This window comes from Falco cherrug, chromosome 3, assembly GCF_023634085.1.
Source record: "Falco cherrug isolate bFalChe1 chromosome 3, bFalChe1.pri, whole genome shotgun sequence".
Lineage (NCBI taxonomy): Eukaryota > Metazoa > Chordata > Aves > Falconiformes > Falconidae > Falco > Falco cherrug.
This window is the reverse complement of record NC_073699.1, coordinates 43,790,046-43,817,606: the sequence shown is the minus strand read 5'-3', so window position 1 is coordinate 43,817,606 and position 27,561 is coordinate 43,790,046. Positions and strand designations below refer to the sequence as shown.

Below are 27,561 nucleotides of genomic sequence, written 5' to 3'. Positions count from 1 at the left end.
TGGTTTTTTTTTAAATAAAATTAAAATGCATTAAGTTTTTAGCTCCTATGCAGAATGAAGTACTCCTGGGTCATATACAGGATGCCACCATTCCTTTCTAAATATATTTAAACAAGGTACAGGAACAGCTGCTGTATAATACAGGTATACCTTGTAATTATTTTGTAGACCAACGTGATTTAAGGGTTATAGTGCAATTTTTATGTAGATGTAACATACAGCATAGATTTGTACACTTCACCACTGTAATTCTTCTGCTATTCCATACTTTAAACTTGTCCTTTTTTCATTTTAGCTGTTTTAACAGGAAACAACGTTGGCTTCTAGACAACCTGCATACATATAAATATCTACATTTAAGCTTCAAAATGAAAATAAATTATAAAAACAGACTCCTTTCCAATTTACAAAATTCCCCATTCCTACATACTGTACAATACATTCAACAATCATCTCATTTTGAGATTTATGAAGAAAATACTGATGCTTTACACTAAAACCTAATTCACCCCCCTCTGCCTACTTCTAGTACCATTTGCAAATAAATATATTTAACACTGTAGTTAATTTCATTGTTTTGCAGCATACCAAAAAATTAGTAGTGCAACTTTCTATCTTTCCTTTACACTCCTTTCCATCGTGTTTCTTTATATACTAGAAAAACGCTACATAAGCAAAAGCACATTCAGTCATGTATGTTACTCATTTGGAAACCAGTAACAAACTATAAACCTACTCTACTGAAAATGCACTAACAGAAAAAAAGCAATGCAAGTCAAACGAATAAATATGAAAAATGGACCTAAAAACTATGTGTTGTCAGTACTGCAATGTATTTTATCATTCTTTATCATATTTTAGCGTGTTACTTTAATATTAAAGAAATTCATTGCAGAACTGTTTGTATTATCCCTTCGTATAGAATACAAGAGCTTCATGTTTGTTCTTTGTCAGTCAGAAGAAGAAAGGAGGCTTTCAGGTAGCTGTGAGGTTTCCCCTAGCAGACTGTCTCAAAGTAAAGACTTAATTCAGAAGTATTGTGCTGGAATTGCCTTCAACATTGTGTCAGTTTCAATGGAAAGAAATGGTTGTCAGTTGCAGTGACCATCACAGTATCAGAGCCCTTGAAGTGCTGTTGGTAGCTGTGTATGTGCTCAGATATCTTCTTGCTTGTTCAGTCATGATAAGCTGATCTTCTGTTTTTCCATAAACAACTGCTTCCCATTCACAATTTGACTGCATAAAATAAAATTAAGTTTAAAAGATTCTTTTACCTAAAATACTTGAGCAATTCTCATACAACCTTTCAAAGTAACAATAAATTAATGAAGTCCAGCAACACTGTATTCTACTGAGACAGATTCAGTTCTACAACACAATACATAAAACCTACAACAAAGCTCTCTTCCCACCCCTTAATCCAGCTCCCCCAGTACTGCATCTGTGTTACGCTTCAAGTTCTAATACACAAAATTAAAAATTCTCTTAAAAAGAGACTAGTTCCACAATTGATACATAAAAGGAAGTTAATTAAGTCATCTTCTCTTTGGATATCTTCCCCTTTAAATGTGCTAAGTCCAACAGGCAGAAAAATAACTATTGACAGCTGTCTGGAGATACCAAGGCAGGCAAAATGGTTTGGCAGCTGAAAAAGAATACTGTGAAGGACTTCACTGAACCAAAGTGACAGCTGTGGAAGATAAGTCAGGTGTTTTGGGAATATATTAGAAATGGTAAAGGAATTATGAATAAATATAATGAACGGAAGAATAATTGAGCTACTAGTCCTGCTTTGTCTATGAAGCAAACCCTGCATGTTTACATGATTTACTGAATCTCAAGCTGATTTGTAGCAGCTCTAGATTGAACCTGACACCAGCAGATTGGAGCATAATGAAGAATGCAAGATTCTCTCCCTCCCACATTCAGGTAGAAACTGATCCGAAGGACCAGTTCCACATATAGATGCAAAGAGAAAATTAGCCATTTGAGTTTCTCTATAAATTTAGCAGGACTTGATTCATGGAACAGTCTCATGGTTAGAGAGGCCACTAAACTGAGAGGCAATTTCTCAGGAGAAAGAGCAGAAAGAGTTAAATAAGAACGTTTGTGTGAATATAGGATGATTAAGCTCCTCTTAAGTATTCTTAAAAGCATAGTTCTGGGTCAGATATATTCACCTTTGCTGCAATTCACAGCAGTTAATTCTTTTTTTGGAATATCACAATTAAATGAGGTTTGCTTTCTTCTCATAAGAAAGGATCAGAAAGTAATACTGTTGTCTCTGTACTTAAAAACACATCATTGTTAAAGCATTTAAGTGGGACATGGAATATTAGGCACCAGGTGCCCTACCTTTTTTAATTAATACAGACCTGTAGATATTTTGAGAAGACACAAAAACTTCATACATTAACTTCCTATGAAGCAAGCTGGAACAGGTGCCAAGTCAAGTCAAAGAGAATCTCTCCCTAAACCTGGTGGTCAAGCCACACACAGAGGAAAACTAGGTTCCATGGTTTTAACAGTATGGAAAATATACAGATGTACAAGAACAGGCACGTTACAAGAACAATTACCAAACAGAATGTGGATGAACTCTGCTTAACCCACTGGGCTTATTATGAAGAAAGCACCAGTGAAATTTGAGAAACTTATGTGCTAGAGAAGTTTAGTTTGCACCAAATCAAGTTTTCTTACTGCTAGACTTGGGTACCCAAACCTGTACTGTAGGTCTAGCCAGATTTTTTTCCCCCACTGTCCTGGTTTCAGCTGGAATAGAGTTAATTTAAATCTCTGAGGCCACTCAATGAAACATCAGGGTTATATTTAAAGAACTTAGTATGAATAAACACTTGATGGACAAATGAACAACTTAGAAGAAATAAGGATCATGGAAACACTGACTGAAATTAGAGCACTGACTTGAACAATTCTAGACATTAGTACAAGACAAAAAACAAACAAAAAAAATCTTTTTAACCTGCTGACAAAACTAACAGAATTCTTTGCATCCAGACCTGAAGAGCTTTCTCCATTTTGACATTTTTTGAAGCACATGCATTCAGTTTCTTCTTATTTACTGCATTTGCTGTGTTTGCTGGGTTTGTATCCTGTTTTTCTGATGTCAGGTTACATCTGTTGTCATGTATTTCCAACAATGGTATCATTAATAAAGATGTGGTGTATGCATTTTCTGACTATTGACAAAAAAGAGGGTAGGGAACAGGAATAAGAATTAGTATTTAATTTAAATTTAAAACAAAAAAAAAAAAACCAAAAAAATCTGCTGTGATCAGAGAAGCTAAAATCTAAACGAAGCAAATACTATCAGAAAGACCCTAGGAAAGAATCCAAAAAGACAAGGTAATGAGTAATATATGAAGAATTAGCGTGGTCTATACTGGGATTCATAGCCAATACTGAGCACAGTAAAACGAATAGCTGCTAGCATGATTTCGGCATTACTGAGTAGACTGTTTCTTTCATATAAATCCATGTTTCAGCTGATTACATTTTGTTAAGAACAAGACTTGATAAAGTGGTAACTACAGAGCAATTCTAAAGAAAAAAGCTTGCAGTTCACTTCTAGTACAACCCTTGTAAAAGTAAGCACAAGGAGAGTGGAGTAAACCAACATTAAGACCACATCAGCATCAGGGGGAGAAACTGGTTTAAGAACTGAAATAAGCACTGGATTGATCATTCCAGAAAACTTTATCTGCTTATAATGTTTATGGAAATAAAAAGAAATTAATCCAGCTTCGCTATAGCAAAGCAGAAGAAAGGTATATGGTGATTTTAGAAAGCTAAATTAGAGGAGAGTAACAGCAGCAATATGTACTTAGTCACTTTAAAACCACCCCACTAAAATGTGTTAAGCTACCTTTACGTATTTATTCTACCTCAGACCTTACTCCTAAACTTACCATCACAAGGACTCATATTTTCTACTTAGGGACTGGTACATTTTTCTTTCTTAAATCAGATACTACCACTATCTCTCTTGCTAAGAGCAAATATTCCTGCTATACCAGCACCCGTCATTAAAATGGAGGAAAAACAATTTTTTCCCAGTCCACTGCCTTTAACGTACCACAACATCATAGTGTATCTTGGTTTAGCTTAATAACCTGAACATCAGTGATGCACCATATACCACGCCATAACAAAACATTACTAAGAGAACACTGGGCATTTTGCTTCGGTTTTGAACGGCTGCAGCTGCTCCGCACGAGACAGAGACGTTCCCGGGAAGCAGGCAATTCCCACTAGGTGGCAGGGCACCTGACCCCCAGCAGGCAGGCACAGCCTACCGGGCATTTAAGAAGGGAATTTAGAAAAACAGCTACAATAATCAGAAAGGGGTATGATTTAAGCACCTGTTCTTTTTAAGGCCTTTAGCTCCTACCTCTTGAATATAACTCTGTACTTGATCCAAGAGTCACAGACATTTACTCTTACAGAATTAAACACGTACATACATTCAAAACTAGATTAGAATAAAGCTTTCCTTCAAATTACAAGACTAAAGATTCATCTATTCAAACAATCCACTGCAAAAATATTGGGCTACTTTTTAAAGGAATAAGGGACCAAAACAGCCCCATATCTGAACTCTTGATGCCTTGGTTGTTGAGGCAGAAGTATTCAAACTCCTTCAGGCAGAGGAAGCCCACAAATCTCATCTTCTACATGCTTGATATTTCTTAAAGTATCCCCCTATTATGCGAAGAGCAGAAAAGACAGACATGCTGCCTACTATGCACTAGGTATCTTTAGAATGTGTCTGCCACACACATACACACACACACATCCAAAACCCAGGGGCAAAAGCCATCTTCCTGGTGTATTACAGACAGCTTCAGCACATCACATGTAAAATCACAGAATTGTTAGATTAGAAAAGACCTCAAGATAATCAAATCCAACCGTTAACCCAGCACTATCAAGTCCACCACTAAACCATGTCCCTAAGCACCACATCTACACATCTTTTAAATACCTTCAGGGTTGCTGACTTAACCACTTCCCTGGGCAGCCTGTTCCAATGCTTGACAACCCATTCAGTGAAGACATTTTTCCTAATATCCAATCTAAACCTCATCTGGTGCTGTTTCCCCTTATCCTGTTGCTTGTTACTTGGGAGAAGCAGTAGTCCCCCATCCTGCTACAACCTCCTTCCAGGCAGCTGTAGAAAGCGGTAAGGTCCCCCCCTGAGCCTCATTTTCCCGAGGCTAAACACCCCCAGTTCCCTCAGCCACTCCTCAAAAGACTTGCTCTCTAGACCTCTTACCAGCTTCATTGCCCTTCTTTTGGACATTGTCCAGCACCTCAACATCTTTCTTCTAGTAAGGGGCCCAAAACCACAGCATTCGAGATGCAGCCTATGTTAATATTCATATACTAAAGTTTATAGGCAACCAGCATGGAAGCAGTTTGCTATAACAGCAAATCTGCAAAGCATCCACATTACCAGTCCTGCTCTGAAGGCCTGAAAGGAAGAATTCATGCATGAATTCAAGCCCAATGTTCAAGTATTGCTTAAGTATTTAAAGTATTTAAAGTAGTATTTCAAACTGAAGGTGATATTCATTATCTAAATTTATGAATCTAGCTTCAATCCAGACACTTTATTTTCGTTGAAAGAATGAAAGATACTCAGTTCTATATTAAAATTGCTGCCACTGATCCTCTTCTGTAGTTTAACACTTACGTGTACATCTAAACTATTATCTTCTGTGAAGAGCTGGGCACCAACCTCTTCTTTTTCCCATGGATCTAGGACCAGTGATTTTCTGACTCTTTTAGAAGAGTTGTGCTGCAATAAACATTTTGCAGAGAAAAACTGTAAAATATTATTTAAAAGCAGTTATTTCCTGTTTGAAATTACTATTGCAATGTTACCTCCTGCTTGCAGCTTTTATACACAGTGTCTTCTTCCCCCTTGAGAAATATATCTGTTCCAGTTTCCTCTTTCAAAACTTCCCTAATGTCTTCCTCCAAGAAGGCAAGTGGTTGTGACTAAGTTAATTAAAATTGGAAGAGAAAACACAGGAAGTCCATTAGTTGCTAGTTTTTACCATGTTCTAATCTCAGCTAGTATAGGCCAGAAAAGAGATCTTGCAAAGTATAGCAACAGATAAAAGGATTTAAGCTATTGCAGTTAACAAGTACAGCTCAACATTTCAAGGCTATGCAGATTTTTAAATTCACTTTACTACACATTATTTCTAGCCAGATAAAATACATACATGCACACAGTGCCTCAAAAAACGCAAGACGGCACTGAAGACAACGTGCAAACTACTTGTTTGCATTTATTATCAATGGTTATCCACTGACAAAAGAGATAAAAACACTTTATTACATACTAAACACATCCCTAAACACAAATATATGTGTGTGTGTGTATATATGCATACAAACATGCTAAAAAACTGTACTATAAAAGTATGACTGTTGTTGGGAAAGGAACTTATATCAATCTTAACACAAACCTTTGAATAAGACATTTATGGTCCTAAGTATAGTTCAGAATTTCACAGAAACCATACAGATGGCTCCTTTGTGTACCAACAGGAGAAGAATTCCCTTAAGCCCTCAAAATTTGATTTTGAACAGGACGTTAATAGTGGACAGAAACAGGAATGCCAAACCACTCCATTTGCATAGTGAGAGACCGTGAATCTATAGGGTAACACAGATGGTGCCAAGCCCTGTGGCAAAGTCTGAGCTACCTTCTGTGTTTGCAGAAAAGAAGTAGTCAATATGTATTGGCTGGAATTTTTTCAGAACTTGAAAAGCATATGTCTACTGAATTCCAAAAGTTATTATGCATTAACATACCTTAGCTAGGCTAGGAAGAGAGCAAAAATTTAATTCATTAGGGAAAGGAAAAAAAAACCCTAACATAATCCATAGCCAACCAAAAAAATTCTTCTGTGAATCAGAGAATCTGAATCAGAGAAGTAATAAACTGCTAAAATAAGATTTTGATTTTTAGGATGAAGAAAATTAAAGGCATCACTCAATTAAGCCCCTAGGAAGGATAAACCACTTCCAAACACCTTTCCATCAAAAAAATTCTCAAAATACTAGCATGCTGTGGTAAACATCTAGTTTCAGTCCTAGCACCATAAAACCACCAAACCCAGAAAACAACTCAGCTTTTAGATAGTCCAGAGGATTCAAAGATAATGCAGTTTTTCAAGTCAATGTGAAAGTTGCTTAAAACAACAGTTAGTCATATTCATCTGCACCAGTCTGTTCTTACTAGATTATCCAGTAGGAGGACCCACACCCATTCACTCTCTCACTTACAATATTTATTTTGAGAAAACAGAATGCTAAAGTATTAAAATCTCAGACAATGTTACCACCTCCTAAGACACAGTGTTAGCAAGGCTAAACAAATTTAAAACAACTCACAAATGTGTTTAGGAATACCATAGATCAAATTATTATATGTACCAAATGCCATTCAAAAAGGCAATGCCTCCATACTACACAGGATACTAGTCTAATGTACAAAATCTGAAACATTTTTGATTCACATTCTAGCTGTTCTCTAGGGTAATATAGAACGTCACTGAAACTGCAGCACTGTTACAAAATGCTTTCTAAATCATGCTGAGGCTTACAATACCTCAAAAACAAGAGAGCATTAAGACTTTTAACAAAGAAGAAAATAAACATTGTCATTACATACCGTAAGTTTGAGGGGACCATACTTTTTTTCCTGAGCAGCCAAAGCATTTTTAAAAGGGGTTGGCGTCCTTGGTGTTGAACCCAAAAGAGATCTTCTAATTGTGGGAGTTCTAAAACTATTCAAGCATAGAGAAGTATTCATACATGCATTTTAATATTTTACTTTATCAACAGTAATGTAATAAAATGAATCTAAGAAACATTTTAAAATACTTTAATTTATACAACAGATATCACCACCATGAATCTGAAGGTATTAAGATCACCACAGCGTTACCCCAGGTATATTAAACTTTAATTGGATTTTGTTCAGTATTTTAAAAAATGAAAGATTTTAACTGTGTACAAATCGCTTTATGTTAAAAACAGGAAGCCAGTTTATACACAAGTATTTAAGTGTTAGGGGTTTTAAAACTCATTTACAGTATGCACACAAGCAGACTAATTTCTCAATGTTTAGAAAAACTTGGGTTTTTTGAGCAACACCACCAGATGTTTAATGTAATAATCCTACCCCACATTTTCCTTTTGCTCTTTTGGTGTCATTTCCTTGTGTAGAGGAGTCGTAATAAGAACTTTCTGCCCACAGATTGGAGTTGATGTAAATGCAGGATTTTCAAGGTTAAATTGTTCATTTCCAGAGCAAGTGTTGAAAAACTAAGCACAAGAGACAAAAACCTAAGCAACCTTAAAGGACAAAACTTCACCACTGTACTAAGCAGTACAACAAAAAAAATTATGTATATATCTGAAGGGCTTTTACTGACAAATCCCAATAAAACTTTTCTTGACTTGATACTCCAAGACATTTGCAATATTTATCACTGAAACCTTGATCTTCTCCTTAAAATCTCTACTGCTTAATTAGGTCACAGAGACAACTGGTCTCTATTATTTGCATGAGAAAAGTGTGAGCTGAGACATAAGTCACTGCCTGCCCCCCCTCCCCTACACCATTAGTCTTCAAAACAGAGGAAATAGGTTATTTAACTATTTCTGTGTAATATATATTCCCTTATGCAAATGTTTTAAGAAGTTTTTGGATATACTTGTTTTGGCCACAATGTATGACTAGGGAAGAAAGTACTTGTAATTTATAACCCACCTACTGCTGTCTTAATGTTTAGCCATATTTAAAAATAAAACTCACCTGTGATGGAGAAAATGGTAGTGTTTTCACTGGTGTATGCTTTAGTGCAACACTGATGGCATCATTACACAAGCCATCATTCAGTTCATTAACTGGTGATTGCCCAACGCGCAATCTCTTTTTCTTTCTTAGGATAGCAGGTGGCGTGCTGAACTTAGTTAAGTTTGGGGTTGTTGGAAAAACTGCTTCTTCCTCACCAGTGACGCTACTGTGTTTTTTGCCATCAAGCACAACACTGACATTATACTGGCACTCAGCAGCCACTTCATTGTGTTGAATCCTCATTAGTTTTACTGGAGGTGGCTTGACAGGAGATGCAACAGCCTCTGAAAGCTCAAAACCGGTGACATCACTCCACACTACTGGATCCTATAAGTCGAGATGCAAAATACTCAGACACTAGCAGGCTTATCCAAGATTATTTCACAATGTCCAAGTCAATCCAACAGCTTTCTACCTCCAGAAACTATATACTGAATTACTGTCACTACATCTTCCACACAATCCTAAAACACTGAATACTTTAAACATTTTTTTAAAACAGGTAATAAAACAAATCCCTCAGTGTGGGTGAAACTACAGACAAGTACAGAATAAGGTAATTTTAAGAGTAGTTTACACATATTCTGTAAGTTGATGTTCCTAAATAAACATTCATTAGAATAAATACAGACTTACAGATTCAATAAGCTCTAGTGTCTCTGCAAATTCTGGAATGGTTTGTAGAGATGATAACATTGTATTTGCTTCCACAGTTGAACACTTAGGTGGTGAATTCTGCTGAACAGATGTGCCATGGGTCTCATCCATGCTGTAGAACTCACTTGTTTCTTCCCCAAGGCTATTCAGCGTATTAGACACACCATCTTCCATGACAAAACTTCCAGACCAACAAGGCAAGTTTCCAGCTTGCTAAAGAGTACAAAGAAACATGATAATCTTATTCAACTCAGAAACTGAAAAGAATCAAGCATGTGACTGCAGGGAGGAAAAAAAATAGTAGTATGTGGAAACACTAAGCATAACTATTCATTTTTGCTTTTTCAAACACTAATTATCTGTTTGCATTAATGCAGTTAGTCTTCTCCTTACATTAACATACTCAGCATTCTCAAACTGTTTAAGATTTTTATCTTATGTCTCATTCATACCTTATATATGCTTATAACTTAGATAATTACAGGTTGTATTAAAAATCACCTCTGATGCAAGCAAGTTTCCTGTGTTCATGAACGTCAGTGTATTACGAAGTCATCTGCACTACAGAACATAGGTACATTCTAAGATTATAAACTGTTTCCAGAATGTGAAATACTTCTTGTTTGATCTGATTTTTTCTTTAACACGGCTTCTGCATTGATAGTGTACTTAACTTCTAAATGGCTATCCTGTTTTAGTCACCTGCTTAATACTCAAGAAACAAATTCTAATTTTCACTGGAAATCCAGAAGGCAAAGCAGATTCCACTAGATAAGCAGAACATTGTACTTTTTCAAGAGAATGCCAGAAATATCTCCACCACACGAAATGGGAAGTTCACCCATAATCTAAATTAGTGATCAATACAGCTGGGTTGGTTAGGTGTCTGATGTTCACAGCCCCCTGTCCCTGGGAAAATAAGTGACTGTCATCTACAAGTTTCCCCAATTCCACTGAAGTACACTTAAATTTTGTGCAGTGCAAATTTATATACTGTTTGTAGTGTCCAAATGTGGATATTAAGCATTGCAAGCACTCACATAGAAGTTTGACAGAAATATAATCTACAAAACATTTTGAAATCAAACAGGGCCAAACCTATTTAATTTTCACCTTTCTCTGTTGAACAGAAGATCAAAATTGCTGATCTATAAAACTAAATGGCAGTGGTATCAACAAACATGGTACCTCTTGAAGAGGATTAAAATCCTGGGTCTTAAGAACAACTGCCAAATTGAAGGTCATATTTTTGCTGTTTCCATTTTAGAAAACTGCACTAAAAATTATTTGCCTCAATTCTAATAATGCAGACTTCGTTTTACAACCCAACAGCCATAGGTTTGATTTTAGAAGGTTGGGTGAAAAAACACCACACAAAACCAAACATCCATTATTAAACTGCTGAGGATAAATCTCAGTAAAGCATATTCAAGTATTTACAGTCCTTACAGAAGGCACTCGTTTTCTTCTGATTTCATTCTCTGCTGACATAAGTAGCAATTCAAGTTCTTTTATTTTCTTTTCTTTGTCAGGATCATCATCAATAAATGATTGCTGAAAAATTTAAGAAAGAATCCATTACTATTTTCCACCTCCACCACCCCTCCACAGCAAAGATTCTGTTATAATATAGCTACATTTTTAACAGAAATCCACGTATGGCAGAACAGTGCTGTTCAAGCTGTATCATATTTTGTAATCCAGTAGTCACTCGCAAATGAAACAACTCCAGCAATTAGAGGAGATGGATCTGATGTAAAAGTGGTATACAAACTAGTATTTTAACAGGTTTCTAATATGGCCTGCAAATGCTCACTGTATTATAGCACTTTTTAACCAAAAGTCACTCAGTTCTATCTTTAATAGAAGCAACAACGTTGGCACCTTGGTAGATGTGTGTGAGTTTTCATGTGCTTTCTAGAATTTTGCGTTATTTATCCTCACTAAGGGTGAAAGTGTTTCAAATGAACATTTGCTGACAGAATGTCTACCAAAGCAATCCTACCACTACTATCAGAAAAAGAAATCAACTATTTGGTTTTGCTTGGTTGGTTTGTTTTTAACCTCCTTAAAACTTTCTATTATTGCTATGAATATAGGTAAGTGAGGATACATAACACGAGTTTCAAAACTAACTATACTCCACAGTTTAGGAAAGACTTCAAGGAGCAGAAAGTATCTTATACTTCTCTGTATAAGGCAATCCAGAGTGTCAAAGGCCATATGAGGTTTTGTTATGATTTGTATTCTTATACTGAGATCAAGGAAGAAAATGCAATATGAAACAGATGACGTGCACAGGGAAACTTAAGGTTAGGTACAGGGTTCTGCAGAATACTCCAACACATCTAGCACAAACAAAGTAAGTATTATTCCCCACATCAAAATAATTTTTTTACTGATTTCAAATCCACAGAAATTCTTCAGGAAGTCATATTAAAAACCAAGATCTACATTCAGTCTGCAATACACGAGGAATTTCAGATATATTCTAAGTGAGACCAAAGGAGCAAAAGAAAATAAATATATCCAATTTTGGGGTGTTTTCTTTTTTTACAGTTTCTCAATGCTTCAGCATTTAGAATGCTGCAAAACAGCATCTTCAACTGATAGACAGAAGTTTATCAGTCAGAAAAAAATAAAACCTATCGAGAACAAAACCGCACAGCCGCTAAGTATAAGTCACAGTAAGTCATTTGAACTGAGTCTTTCAGATAGGGTTGTATTTATTACACATATAAAGTAGTAAAATCTTGTCTTTAAATCTCCCAGAAGCTAGGCAATATTAACAGGTTGTAATTTTTACGGAAAGGTTTTACTAGTAGTGTGTTTTAAGCCATACTTCTGTCAGAAATAAACACAACCACTGTGCTTCTGAGATGTATAAAGACATCTCCTTTTTTGCTACCTAGGACTATCAATTAAGCTAGCAAGCTTACTTACAGAGGAATACTTACATAAAGTTAGGTGAATGATGACTTAAAGACATTTTTGAAGTTACAAGTTATTAAACTCTTCATTTTACAGCATAATACACAGTACATTCTCTTCATTTACAATGCCCATTAACAATTTACCTGAACTAAGTTGGAAGAAGCCGAAGCATGTTCTAGACAGCTGCCTTCTGGTGAGGCATACTGGTATGCTGGAATCTAAAAAGACATAGATCATTTTACAAACCCTAAAGAAAAGGCGGCTATAAAATTATCTCTAGTTTATTGTACATAAACTATTTATTATGGTTTACAAATCTTAAGTTACCATAGTATCACAAAAATACTCAACAGATCTTCAATCTTTCAGATTTGTTTCTCATTCTAAACCAAATAAATTATTTGAAACTGGGAAATACTAATTATTCTGGATTTTGAACTTACATGTGTCTGAACAGGTAAGTAAAATTGATTCTGAGTGTGCAAGTGTTCCATAGTCAGAGAAGGTTTGGGCTGAAGTTCGGATGAACTAGCTCTTTCAGATTTTATACCATCTTGTAAATATCCTTCCTGTTCCACCTTTCTTCGCATTGTTGAATTCCAGTGATTTTTTATCGAATTATCAGTCCTAAAATGCAAGTGTACAACAGTGACTTGTTTCCATATTTCTAAGCAGGGCATAATTACAGGGTTTGTACAGTAGGTGAATCCAAAGCCACAGATCCAGAAAGTTCCAGCAGCTTAGACTGAAAATTCTATTATCAGTGGGATTTTGGCATAATTACTAGGAAGCTACTCTCTTCAAAACTTCCTTCTATTAAACTTCAAGTCTGCAGGAAATTAGAAGTAGCAAAAGTAAAAACCTTGGTTCTGGCTATTATCATGGGTGAAAACCTTTTTTCTTGGATACTTGGAATAACCATGCCTTCTCTATCACTATATTATTTATCCTGCGCTACAAATTTGCAGAACATGATGCTAAGACAATCACCCTACTGTCCCTCAGCATAATAAGGGCACTGTGGCCAGCGCTTGCTACTGGAAGACATCTCATCTAAAAAAAAAAAAAAAAAAATTACAGCCGGCATTCCCAGCTCTGAGGTTTATGTGCAGCTTTATGGAAGAACATCCCACTACCTTGTCATGCCCTTGATCTTGTACAGGGAAAAGTAGGCACGACAGAAGACCAGTATCCATTGTCACTCCCTTTGGAAAGAAAATGCCTGCAGTTTAACAAGCAGGCTGAAATCACTTTTAGCACTGGACAAGCACTAAGGCAAGAGTAGAGTATGAATGCATTAGTTTAAAACATTAGCATTATTACTAGGCTTAGAGAGATATATACGGAAGTAAAAATTGCTTTAAGCTCCATTCTTCATTTAAGCTCAATTCCAAGGATTCCCCTTTTTCATCCCACTAGATTATTTACAAATCTTCTAGATCTAGGATCCAATCTTCAGCAGCATCTCATCTCAGATTTATTTTCAGCAAGTAGTGAATCAGTAATGCCTCTGTCCTTAGAAACTCACCTTCCCTCTCTGAAATTCTATTAAGATGCAATTCATTCCCTCCCCATCCCTCCAAAGGATTTCCTGTGATGTCCAATTTTTAAACACATGTCTCTAAAGATTCATTCACCCAGCACAGCAACTGCTGACATTCCTCAGGCACAGTCACCTCCCTGAACACACAGACTGAATTCAGAGAGGAACAGCTTAACGCTGAATTTCAATTAACAGTACAAGGTAGAAGAATTTATTTCATTAAACTCCTTATACACTAAAATTTTGTTTTCCACAAGAATATAAGTTGGCAATCACACTTGAAACAATTGTAAGGAGAACAATATACACAATTCATTCTTAGACACTGTATGGTAACCAACTAGCTTTGCAACGCATGACTCCTAAGCCTGAACTTTTGAAGGTTACCAAGATCTTTTTTGAATGTCCCTCTTTAACAAGAAGTGTTCCACAAAAAGAAATACATCAGAAGAATTTCTGATCTTAAACCAAAAACAAAGTCACCTCCAAATGCATATTAAAAAAGGCATTTTGATACCAAGTCATAGGATGTTAAGGCATTCTTCCACTATTACTTGCAGTTACTCTCTTTAGGTCTACTACATGGTTTTTTTGTAAGTGATCAGGAGGATTTTTGAAGGAACCTGTTGAGTGTACAAGGTCTTTTTATTGTTTCATGGCTTTTCAATAATACATAATCAAATGCAGATCTTTAAAAAATTCAGTATCTATCAAGATAAAGATGTTGTGACATAAGTTCCAATAGATGCTCTCTGACTAACAAATTACACTGTAAAGAGTAGCGTGATGACCACTTCGCATATTCCAGTATTTAACACAAATAAGAGTTGAAAAGCACCTTCCAGGAAGCAGTTTTGCTATTTCAGCCCATCGGTTTCCCAAACGCTTGTGAGCTTCATAGATTATTCTGTCCTCTTCTTCTGTCCACGAAGACTTTTTTACCTCAGGATTGAGATGGTTGTGCCATCTCTCTCTACATTGCTTGCCTATTCTTCCTTTCAGGTGCTTTGCGATTAGAGACCAGCGCTTTGGACCATACTTCTGAACTAATTCAATAACCTGGAACACAGATGAAAGCATGTTGTAATTCCAAAACCTGATTTTCCTAATCAAAGTCTGAGAACACACATTTTAGAACAGGATTATAACAGTCAACTTGATAAGATACTAGGCCTAAGGAGGCAGACCGTGACTTGGGGTTTCAAAACTCAGTTTCAAGGAATCAAGAAATTACTATTAAGTCCAAATTCACTATGTTTAGAATAAAAAAAGTATGTACCGATAAAAACATTCGTTTGGAAACTCCCTTTCTGTCACCCATTCCATAAACTGACATTAGGAAAGAGCAAAAAAGAAGCTGGTAAAGATGCTTGTATGAGTTTTTTTCAACAAGATATAGATATGAGAAAAAACCTACACCATCCCAGCCTCCATCGCATTTTCACGTGGTTTTACACTTTAGCAGCTTTTTCTTAAAAGACTGATGAGAACTGTAAAAAAATACAGGTTAGGAAGACCATATTCATAAGCTGACAAATGCTAGTTTTAAACATCTTTAAAAAGTTTCAAACAGAGAGAACGAGCAGATAATTTGAAATACCATATGTGAAAGCTATATGTGCACCTCCCTACAGAGCAGTCCAGGTTTTACAGGCAAAAAGCTGCAGCAAGGATTAACAGAGGTGGAAGGGGAAAAGGAGTCTAACGCACCATTGCCAGCTTCTTTAACAGTAAAGTATGAAATAATTTCCCATTCACAACCCTCTTCAGTCTGGTGGGTTTGAGGAACAAAAGATGTAAATAAGACCTTTGATCTTTAGCTATAAGATCTCTTTTTGGTAAGCTAGAGTAGTTCAGCTAGCAATGTGAGCAAAGAGAAATGAAACACCTGAGCAGACTAGACATTCCATCTACTTAAGAACAGCTGCAATTTATTTTCTTCTCACACAGCATAACATAATTATCTGTGTCACAAGATGCATCAGACATCATCTTTGTGGGGATGAAACCTAAGAAAAAGTACATATTCTTAGCAGTCAGATGCCAGTTTTATTACACTAACAGTACAATATCAATTAATTTTTATTACCCTCTGATCTTCTTCTTTAGTCCAGGGACCTTTAATCAGTTCTGGGTTTAGTACCTTCTGCCATCGATGCTGGCATTGAAAATCTGAACGATTCTGAAATAGTTTTAGAAGACCAGTGTAGCTGTTAAACTCTTGAATACATAAAACTGTAAATATTAGCTAGCCAGAATTATTAGCTTATTACAAATTAAAACTTATCCAGACCTTTGTTGTAAGTATAATTACATTCTCCTTATTATTTCTTCCATTTGCTTATAAAAACTTTTCTCCAGAAAAAACAGCCTTGCACAAAGCTCTAATTACTTCAATGTTCTTACTTTGATTATCAAATTCAGAACTTACTCTTCTTTAAAGAAAAACTTGGAATTATTTTTGTCCTCATTACTCCACACCTTCTCTGAGCTTTATGTGATTGACATGCTTTTGATATTATCTATAACCTATATAAAGGTTATAGAAGGAAAGAAATTTTTAAAGGAAGTATTTTTTCTTGCAAGTAAAAAAGTAATTTTTTTCTAAGTCTTGAATATATTCTCAGCTCTTTACTAGAGTGTTAAGAAAACAGATTTATATCAAGTTTAGCTAACATACTAATTAAAACAACACTGCTTTCTCTGCTCAGGACAGATGGTGCTTTTCTGTGGCTTCACTAAGGATTTTGTGAAATATTGTTCCCAGTTATGAAAGAGAAGTAAGCTTTCACTTAGCCTCCTAAAAACTGTCTATATGAAAGTTTAGGACTCTCAGGGTTGCTCCAGCCCTTAGAAAGATGCAGATAAGAACCTGCCCCAGCACAGCACACTAGTATGCCTTTTATAACACTGGGACATAACTTACTCTCTTCAGTGCAAGCTGCTGGATAGCAAGTACCAATTTCAAGGTTTTGCTGGGCTTGTGTACCAAGTAAAGGCATTACCATGCTAAGATGAAGTTAAACAAGAAGCCAAAAGACTGTTACATCTAAAATTATAATCGATCACAGTACCTTCAAGTTAACCACAAGTAGATACTGTATGATTAAAAGCACACTAGAGTTTGTTACAAAACATCATCATTTCCTGGTGGAGACAAGCCGTAAGAGGCAGACTCAGTATAGGACAGCTACTCCCATTTTTGATGAAAGAAAAATTTTGGAGTTCTGGCCTTTTAGTATTTTTGCCTTCCAGACATTTCTGAAATCATGACATATTTGGGGGAGAAGAGCAAAAGCAAATGATGTGCCAAAACAATAAAATTGTTTCAGGTCTGCTTTAGCCATGATAGATTGAAAGATAATACAAGCTGCATTGTCTCAAGAGAGTCACCTTTAAGCCATCTTTGCTTTTTTGGGCAGAACAGAAGGGAAGGCTTACTTGTGCCAGGCCCAACAGTACAACAGGGTTCTGAAAAACATGGTAGTTTGAGTGCCTTTACAAGCTAGCAACTCAAGATACACTTGGTTTTCCTAGCAAAAGACCACTAGTAACAAGTTAAGTGGTAATTATGCCAGCCTGTATTATTCGGCTTTGTAATTTGAACACAACAATAGGTTGCCCAGAGAGGCTGTGGAGTCTCCATCCACAGAAATATTCAACACCCAACTGGGCACTGTCCTGGACAGCCTGCTCCAGCTGATCCTCGAGCAGGGAGCTCAGACTAGATGACCTTAAGATGTTCCTCCCAACATCAACAATTCTGCAATGGGCAACCTGATCCTCCATACATGTTTTCCATGATAGCTGGGGAGTTTTTTTTCCAGCCTCACTTGGGCCCAGTTGAACAATAGCTTTCTGTCGCCAGAAGCACTTGTTTTCAGCTGGAAAACTTATTAAACTAAACTGTTAGATCTGTTAAACGCAACTCCATACTACACCTGCAGATCAATATCACCAAACATGTTAAACAGTTTTCAATACAAAATTTCAATACAAAAGCGTCTTGATATCATCTCTTTCTCCTCTGCCATTCACTCATTTCACTGCCTTTATGGAAAGGGATAATGTGCATGTAAAGAACAGTGATTTGCTTGTGCACTCAAATGTACAAGCTTTGAGATCCTTCCCTGATACCTATACTTTGTTACCTAGAAAAAAAAAAAGAATTAGAAGCACCACAGTTGCACATACGTGATGAGAACAATGCACAGTAGTTGCTCAGCATTTCAAGTTTAATTCAAGTGTATTTTTACCTAGTTACAGAGGAATTTCATACAACCATATCATCTCACTCAGTATTATAAGAGCCACAAAGGTGGGGGGGGGGGGGGGGTAATTTTTTTATTTCCAATATTTGAATATTCAATACCACTTCTAGGTAGTGATTCCAGCCTTAGATTCTAGCCATGTTTTTAAAGTAGGCATTTACTAACATCTAATCAGAAGAGAAACATATCATTGATTCTAGTTGTAGGTATTTTCTACCAGTGCAGCTCATACAGCTGAGGAGCCATCTCATGTTTGAGCCAACAGCTCTTTTACTCATTCCACCTGACCATCAGAACAGAACAAGAAATTTTAAGTGTCAGTAGGAAACTTCCAAGAAACACACTAAGGTTCTATTCACAGCAACTGAAGACATCATTGGATGGAAAGACTTACATATGTTAGGGAAGCAGAACTTACCCTAAAAAAAAAAAAAAAAAAACAACAAAAAAACCCCCAAAAACAGACAAACAAAAAACCCAACAAACATCAAATAAAAAAAACCATCACCAATCCACCCTCCTTTTTCCTAAGGCGTTTAAGAAACTGATCCTGCTCTTTTCATGGAATCTTTCAGATGCAACCCACTTCCCTGCTTCAAAAGCAACCTGTGAACTGTAGATGTAACCACAAGTGATGCAAATCAATAGGAAGCAGGAATATATTCCAGAATGAAAACAAATAGTCAGTGTGGAGAGAAGGCATCAATTATTTTTGATCATTTCAGACCATTACTTCAGTCCCAGCCTGAGCTGATAAGGTTCTCTAGGGTCTGAGCTAGATCTCAAGTCCAATTTACAAGCATCCTTTAAAATATTTTTTATTATTGTGTGTTTCTGATTTCTGGTTCACCTCATTTCCAAAGTAGACATGACCAACGTAAATAAATACTAAAAGGGAACTCAACTGAAACAGAGAATCAACTTACTTGTAGATGACTAGCAATGAAAGCCCAATCATCTGTACCATTTTGTTCCACCAGCTTCTTTAGCCTTTCATCCTGTTAAGACATAACCTCAGCCAATAAATGTTACATGGTATCCCACTATGGTACTAAATAATAACATATTTCATGTGCTACTAATATCATATAGGAATGAAACTAAAGTAAAAAAAAAAAGATACCTCCTCACGTGTCCATTTCACCCTGTTACATATCTTCTTCAAACCTTTCTGCTGTGGCGCTTCGTAGTCATGATCCACATATAGAAGGTCATAATCTTCTTCACTGCAGAGTACAACAGAAGAGTGAAGAAGGCAGAGTTTAAATTAACTCTCAGTAACTTACTTTTCCTAGCTACCTGTAGCTTTTTCACAGCCTGTACATATTGTTCTAAAATGACATACAGAATTTGCACAAACATAAGATCTGCCTCTAGCAGTAGCCTATGTTTACCACGTCAAAGGAACAGAATTAACCTTAATTTCAAGGCCACATACTGAGATACAGGCAGATAATTCACGCCAACTCAAGACTTAAATTTGAAGCAAAAGCTACGGTTTAAGATCACGTTTTTGTTACGCATCTTTATTTTACACAAATGAGCTTATACGATAAAGTGGTTTGCTAGTCTGCAAAACACATTCATGTTCCACCTCCGTAACTCAAACAGCAAACACAACAAGGGTGCCAAATCAAATCTCAAGTTGACACTAGACAAAAGCAAAAGGGTTGCCTCAATGTTACAGGAATTAAGAGACAAATCTTTGAAGACAAAAAAAATCCAGCAAGAAATAAAGACCATGTCAGTGCTGAGCCTTTAAATTAGGCGTCTGAGGGGCGGGAAGCCAGGTCAGACTCCACGTAGATGACACTCCATCTACTGGAGAAGTGCACACTTCACAGCCTTGAGAAACAAAGCCTTACTAACAAGCAGCACAGGGAAACGTTTCATGGAAATATCACTTGAACTTACATGTCGGTGAGTCACATTAGACAGCATAAATTCAAACACATGTGGAAACCTAGGGCCTAACAGCAAGATGAGAAGCTCCTCTGCATTGGTTATAGCAAAGACATGAAGAAGGGATTCCTATCCAAGTACACATCTTGCTTTAGAAGCAGTTTCACACTGCAGCCTTAATTTTCCCTCCATTTTGTTATTACTATAAAAAGCATTATATACATAACAAATTCATGTTCAAAAATAAATGTATTAGTTCTTCTCTGCCTTGAAAATTACTTCCATTTTTCAACCAAAGGAAAAAAAAATAATCCTTTCCCGGTAATGGAATTAAGCTGTGCTGGTATCCTAAGAACTGATTAGATGGCGGATCTCTATGTTATTTTCCAGAACATGCAATTCACCCATTGCTGGTGAATGCTAATTCACAGCATGCTAATCAGCCATTTATGTATATTTTTTATTTCCCATGAAGTGAGTATGTTCTCTGTGGCCAACATGAATATAGGTCATTCAAGAAGAGCACTGCTTAACTGAAAGCATTATTACAGGACAGTGTGTATCCAACTCTTGCAGACCCAGTCTATTTAACACTGCTTCTACATCCTACACCGCATGTGGATAGATTTGCCCTACTTGCCTTCATGATGCAGTAGAAATAGTTAGCGATATTTAAACTTATTAAACTTTGTGGAGCCAGCGAAATACAAAGCAGTAAGCTTGTTGCAAGTACATGAAGAACTTGCTGACCTTACAAAAAACTAAGCTGTAAACTCAGTGATTGTGAGAGTTTTGCATTAAGCAGCTTAGGACTTAAGAAAACAGAATTTAAACTCACAGGTAAATTAACAGTTTTCTCCTCTCCCCCCCTATTTTTTGGTCTCTTATTCACAGGTTCTCAACAAACTTCAGGAGCGTATCTTGATTCTATAATCCTATTTCATACCAATCAAGCCATACAGTTTACTTATAACTAAAATTTGGCCTTGTGGTTAAGACCTTGTCCACAGTCTACTCACCCACTGCACAGCAAACTCGTTCAAGAACAGAGCCTTCAGTTACGTGAAGTCATGGGGATTTTAAAAAGAAGAGGAAGAGCTCCGTGTATGTGGCAGTGGTGCTGATGACAGCACCGGTTCTAGACAACATGGGGTCCCTGTCGCAGCGGCGGTTAGGAACCCTGCACTAGGAATTCTCCAGCAGTACACAAGTCCCACAGCCAGACCAGCACAGCCTCTGGCTGCCTCTGTGCACTTCACAGGTGCGAGGGGCCAGCCAAGTGGATGCTAACCTCTCATGCACCTTGATTCCACATGAATAACCATTTAGTCTTCAGTCTTGTTTAGACTAGTACACCAGTAGGTTATAAATTAAATATACATGAATGGTTCGGATTATTAACTCAAGCTTTTGGTTAAGGAGAAAAGATTTCCAAACACACGGGGTTGCTATAGTTCACTTGACGATTCTTTTGGAGTTATGAAACTGTGCTAGAATACTGCACAAAGTGGAATGTGGCCACCAAATAAGAAATCTAGACCAATAAAGTAATTATTTCATGAGTTCTGTGCTACCTGTCTTTGCAATCCTGACGAGAGCCATTAAGTGCAAAATTAAGCCTCCAAATGCAAAACCCAAGAACAGTTTAAACAAAATTAAACTTAATTCCATTTGGTGCAAAACAGTTATACTTTCTCCTTACTCCACACCTAGATTAACAATCTTGAAATCACCTTTGTATAAACTCCTATCTCCAAAAGCGAATCACTGTAGTTATCGTACACTGACACAGTATTCCTCTAGGGCTACTTATCTCTAACCAAACGTTCCTCTGCTATCCACAACCAGCTGTATTTTCAGTTACAACTCCTAAGCACTCCATAGCCACGAGAGTTAATACAAGCTAAAGCTTTGCAAAGATGAAACTATTGTTTGCAATGCCATGCATGAAAGTCTCTTAAAACCACAAAATGCAGATTAGGAGTAACAAGAAACATTCTCCCTCTAAGCTGATCCTTGGAGATGCTAAGTATAGACAGCTCCAGCAGCTAGCCTCTGCAAGCTAAACCCATTGATGAACCTTTGTTCCTTACGCAACTGGAACACCAAAGCATTGCTTTCTTGTTTTAGCTACGGTTTGGCAGAAAAAGATTAACTTACAAACTCTTTTCATGTCACAGGAAAATGCAGCAGCAGTTTTACAATCTGAAACTTTGAAACCACTCCCAATTCCATTAGAAGCATGCAGTCACAGTAAACCCGAGATGCCATAGGTAACTCACAGGTTAATACTATCCACTAAGTACCCTTTCCTTTCTCAGTCCTCATCCTTCTCTTACACTTCTTTATCACTTTTCAGAAACTGATTCTCTATTTAGGACAGAAATAACTATAGCAATGAAACAGTTCTCCAAAACCCACCTTCTGAATACAAAGTAAAGACACACCCATTTTCGTATCAATAAAACAAAAGATGTATCAAAACCATCTGGGGCTGCTGCAGAAACTCTGGAGGAAAACATTCGCTCTCAGGAAGATTTCGGGCTAGATTATAACATCCTCAATCAAAGAATATGCCAAATCAAAGAAAGCAGGTGCATTTAAGATACTGGAAGAATCAGCAGCCCTGAACATTAACTTTAACTGAACAGCCCCAAACCATGCATCAAGGCTGTGCCAAAGCCACTCGGGAGGAAAAAAGCAAAAAGTATTACTCCAGCAGAAGGAAAGTAACCAGCAAAGCTGCGGCTGAGACAACACAGTCGTCACTGGCAGGCCACAGAAAAGAAAACCTAAGGAGTCGCTCGGGTACGCTGCAACAAAGATGGTCTCAGCGAAAGCACAGAGGTGAGAGCGGCCGCTAAGCGAGAGGCGAGACCCATACTCGGGAGCGGGTGCTCGTAAGGCGGAGGGCGGGCGGGCAGGTACCTGTGCGGGCGCCCAGCGAGGGAGGAACCGGAGGGCGGAGAGCGGGAGGCGGGCAGTGACACCCGCGGCCGGGAGGTGGAGGGAGGCCGAGCGCCGCGCCAGCACGGCCCGGCGGGGGGGGCCAGGGGCGGCGGGGACGGGGCGGGGCGGCGGCGGCACCTGGCAGGGATCCCGGGGCGCGGGGGGTACCTGGGCGCCGCCGCGGAAGAGAGCGGCTGCCTGGGGTGGGGGGGGCCGAAAGCGCGGAGATCCCCGCCCCGGGGCCACACTCACCTGCACGGTCTCTTCGCCATCCTCGGGGCGCACCATAGGGGGGGGCCGCCACGGCAGCGGGGCGCAGCGCGCAGCCCCCGAGCCCCCGCCCGGGCTCCTTCTCTCACGGCAGGGCGGGCGGGGCACGGAGCGGGGCGCTGGCGGCTCAGGAAGACTCGAGGCGGGTAGGGCTCCTTTGGCAGCCCCCTCCTCCCCGCGGAGCTTCGCGGTACCCGCAACGCCCCGGCGGCCGCCCTCAGCCCCGGCCCGGCCCGGCCCCCGGCGCGCCAGCCATGGCTCGGCCTGGCCCCTGCCCGCACGGACGGAGCGCGCAGCGGCCCCTCTCTCGCTCAGCCGTGCCTCCCGCCTCCTGTCAGAGCTGCCGCGGGCTCCGGCGGCGCTCCCACGCTCCGGGCTGCTGCGCTGCGCGGCCCTGCTCGGCGCGGCCCCTCACCCCCCGCTGCCGGCCGGCCCCCGCCGCCCGGGCTGCGCCGCCACCGCCGCGCTCGCGGCGGGCTCGGTCGGTGCCGCCGAATCTCGCGCCCAGCCTCCTTCCAGAGCCACCGTTTGAATCTGCGCAGGCGGACTGCCGCCCCATTGGCCGCCGCCGCCGCACGCGACCCGGGAGGGGGGCGGGGCCTCGCGCCAGCCGCGGGCGGGGAGGGACGGCGGGGGCGAGGCATGACGGGGGAGCGAGTCTTCCCGGCGGGCGGGGGGGGAACCCGGCTCCTCGCCACCCCCCCGCCCCGCCACGTCCCGGCGGGAGCGCCTGCGCGCCGCCACCGCAGCGGCAACGGGGGAAGCTCCCGACGAAAGAGAAAAACGGCGGCCGCCCCGCCACGCAAAATAAAGTGCCTCCTTCGAGCCGGAATCGAACCAGCGACCTAAGGATTCCCGTGGGCCACGCCTCTACAGTCCTCCGCTCTACCAGCTGAGCTATCGAAGGGAGCTGGCGAGCGCTGCCTCGCCGCGGCATACAGCCTGGGTGCCCCTCACTACGCGTCGTGGCCTGGGCCCTCTCCTTCGAAAACGGCCGTAGAGTAAACATCTGCCTTAGGCCGAGATCTGAAAGGGCGGGCGGCCCGGGTCTGACAGGGCGAGCGCCCAGCGGAGGGCTCCCCCTCCCGGGGCCTCCTCCCTACCGCCGGCGGACCGGCTAGCCCGGCGGCGGGACGGCGCCCCCAGGCCCTTACACTGCCGCGCTGCGCGCAGACTGCCAGGGGGTGCCAAGGCAGCCCCTCCCGCAGCCCTTCCCTCCGAAACAGTTACACGCGTGGTTGAGAAGCGGGAAGGGCGGGTCTCACCGCGCTCAGCCGCCAGGCTGCTGGAGCAGGTTGCCCAGAGAAATTGCGGACACCCGTGTGGGCTTTGAGCAACCCGGCCTAATGGAAGGTGTCCCAGCACACGGCAGGGGGTCAGAACTAGATGATCTTTAGGGTCCCTTCCAACCCAAACCGTTCTGTGATTCTATGCTGTTCTATTTTCAAAAGGGAACCCAAGACATGGCACTACATCCCCTTGTGGCTGCACTGACAATCACACGAACTCGGTGGAGCTCTGAGGAGAAAAGGGTGCTAGCACCTGCCTACAGATGCGGGCTGGCAGCTATAGGGACAAACCCACCCACCAGCAGGGGCAGGGGCACCCCCCCGCGGACCTGCCAGAGGCGCTCCTGGGGTCTCCCCTAAGGGCGCCCACCCGCAGCGGCTGCTCAGGCCTCGGGTGCTCGACTCTACTACAGGGCCCACCCATCATCTTCTCCCTTTATTAAATGATTTCCGTGTGATTTTTACTCCAACGGTCATTGGAGTGAAACAAATCATCAAACCAGCATGTTCCAAATACATGTTTTAAATGCTTTACTTACGGAAAACAATTCACCACCACTGCAGAGAAAACAGCCTCCTGAAGCTACCACTGCCAGAAGTACAAGCTACACTCGAGCATAACCTATGCACCTCCTAGGTGTTCCCCTACACAAAAGCCTTGAGCCGGAAGTTATTTCTATAAATGAAGCCCTGTACGTATCGTATGGAGTTTGTACACACACACACAGAGGTGCCTGCACCTCCCTATGTCCCTATAGCCCGCGCGGGCTGCCCGGGGGCGCCGGGAGAGCTTGGCTGGCAGCGCCCCCTGCGCAGGCGCCCGGGAACCTCGGGTCCAGCCACAGCCCGTCAGAAGGCCCACAGGACCAAGAAGAGGGAAAAAACACAAAAAAAACCCACAAACCGCATTACAAACCGACTGTTACAAGGGCGAACTCGCATCATTGCGTCTTTCGGAGGAAAAAAAAACAAACCAAAAAAACAACAACCAAATTCGTTGGGGTTTTTGTTTATTTACAAGTAGTCTTTGCCTGCTGCTTACTAACAGGTGTAAAGCACCAACCTGCCCCTGCTGTGATTCAGTTTTAGCAGCCAGAGAGGGAAGCGCTGCAGGTTTCCCCACATCAAAGCTCTGACAGGATTCTTTGAACCACAAAAGCTGTAACCAAAAAGTATGTGGCATAAAAACCGCCCTGAGACAGGATTTGTGTCATCAGGCTCATATGATATGAAATGTCATCTTTTATCATTCATTTATATTTAATTCAAAGTGAAGGGAGCCTGAAATAAAAATATTGTTTAAGTAAGTACTTTCTTGTATATTCCCATAGTAATGCACGTGTTCTTAATTTGTAGGAAATAGGTCCTGAAAGCATTAGCTGAGTCATACTACTAAATAAATAAGTACTGATGGTGCTGTTGTTAAAAAAAATAACCTAAAGATGCAGTTTGTTATGACATTTAGTAAACATTCTCCTTCAAATACATCAGTAAGCACATATACACCTCACTTTTTTTCTTTTTTAATCCTGTATGTATTACTGTCCGGTGTGACAAGGTCTCATGTTCCGTGTTTCTTGTGCACCTACATGACAAAAACATGCCATCCCCCTCGCCATCTCTTCTCAGCTTCTAGAAGCTTCACAAAACCAAGCTGGAGGTCTAACTACCTCTCTCTTCACAGACCCTACAACAAGTTATTTTTTCCAACTGTTCATTTAAGAGCATCCCTGAGAAAGAAGGTGCAAACTGGCAGTCTGTAGGGGGATATAGAACATCTCCCCCAAATGCCAACATTTTCAGGGACTGTCCCATCCAGACTGTCATCAGACTCAGCCTCAATAGACTTCTGATAGGACTCTCACAAGCCTGCAATATCTGAATACCATTGTGCAAGAAGTGCTCTCTGTCTTTGCTTGTCCTTCCCAAGACTCCATTGTGACAAAGGACAGCTCCATACCAGCCTAGACCTGAAGAACATGACCAGGTGCAAAGACGCTGCTGCAGGTTCAGGGTGGCAGGATGAGGCAAATGTCATCATCACACCAAGCTCATGGACCTTGAGCCACAAGGGGCATATTTCCAGTGGCACTTTGCCCCTTCCCCATTGCCTTAGGGCTGCTTGGTTGGGTCTCTTGACAAATTAAAACCAAACATCACTAGAACTACCTGCTGGCTTTTGGATTCTGCTTGGGTTTTATAGCATTCCCTGAGTGCTAACAGCAGTGGGCATCCCACTTCCAAAGACAGGACGCTCACTCACCCTCTTACCCAGATGATTTCATAAGCAAAGTATCCTGGAAGAGACAGTGACAATCTTGTAATTTGCCCTGTTATTTATTCCTTATTGCTAAGCTTCCTGCTGATCTGCAGAGAAAAAAAAATTCTATTAGGCATTCATTATGAGCCTAACCAACAGCAGATCAGAAGCTCTGTTCCTGCTGGGAAACAGGTCCCTTTCTGTGCAACACTGATGCTTCAGAAAATTTCACCTAGCTGCAGTGGTACAAAGGTACCACATTATTAGGCCATATATTAAATCCATATGTGTATTACTGGGCTCATCTGTTACTGCTCCAGTTCTGCAAGAGTTCTATCTATTCCCTGGCAAAGCCTTTAATGAATAAAAAAATAACCAGTCATGATTGCATTTCATATTGTCACAGGAGCTGAAACAGTGGAAAAAATCCAAAGTCATGTGCAGAAGTTTGTAATTCTTTGCTGCTAGGCTCATCAAAATCTCATTGTGAATTCAGGCAGCCAGTTTGACATTTATCTGGACCACTAAGCAATACAAGGATACTCCCCAGAAGGCATGGGGCTTAACACCACTGACATGAAGTT

General features: G+C 40.1%; 1 protein-coding gene and 1 non-coding gene across 3 annotated transcripts; both read right to left on the bottom strand.

Annotated features, from left to right (window-relative positions):
* On the bottom strand, positions 1-23,732 carry MYBL1 (MYB proto-oncogene like 1). Of its 2 annotated transcripts, XM_055705766.1 has the most exons (16): positions 23,411-23,732; positions 19,431-19,533; positions 19,234-19,305; positions 16,126-16,218; positions 14,875-15,095; positions 12,937-13,120; positions 12,637-12,711; positions 11,009-11,113; positions 9,539-9,772; positions 8,861-9,229; positions 8,225-8,367; positions 7,712-7,826; positions 5,908-6,024; positions 5,717-5,821; positions 3,021-3,200; positions 1-1,236 (listed from the first exon to the last, which is right to left on the bottom strand). In XM_055705766.1, the coding sequence occupies exons 1-16, from the start codon at positions 23,428-23,430 to the stop codon at positions 1,108-1,110; spliced, it is 2,265 nt and encodes a 754-aa protein (XP_055561741.1). In that variant the 5' UTR covers positions 23,431-23,732; the 3' UTR covers positions 1-1,107. The 2 variants fall into 2 exon arrangements, with proteins under 2 accessions (XP_055561741.1, XP_055561740.1); XM_055705765.1 differs by lacking the exon at positions 3,021-3,200 and having other exon boundaries at positions 23,411-23,569.
* Positions 23,733-24,245: 513 nt separating this feature from the next.
* TRNAY-GUA (transfer RNA tyrosine (anticodon GUA)) lies at positions 24,246-24,335 on the bottom strand. Its single transcript is given in 2 exon segments — positions 24,246-24,281; positions 24,299-24,335. It is a non-coding gene; the product is annotated as a tRNA-Tyr (tRNA).
* Between the last annotated feature and the right edge of the window lie 3,226 nt (positions 24,336-27,561).

What these genes read in the sequence shown, in the direction of transcription:
- MYBL1 (XM_055705766.1), bottom strand. Translation starts at nt 23,430, where the DNA reads ATGGCGAAGAGACCGTGCAG. An exon ending in CTTCTTCCAACTTAGTTCAG is followed by an intron (nt 11,114 to 12,636) that starts GTAAATTGTTAA and finishes TAAATTTTTCAG; the next exon opens with CAATCATTTATTGATGATGA. An exon ending in GAGCAAAAGGAAAATGTGGG is followed by an intron (nt 7,827 to 8,224) that starts GTAGGATTATTA and finishes ATGCTTGAATAG; the next exon opens with TTTTAGAACTCCCACAATTA.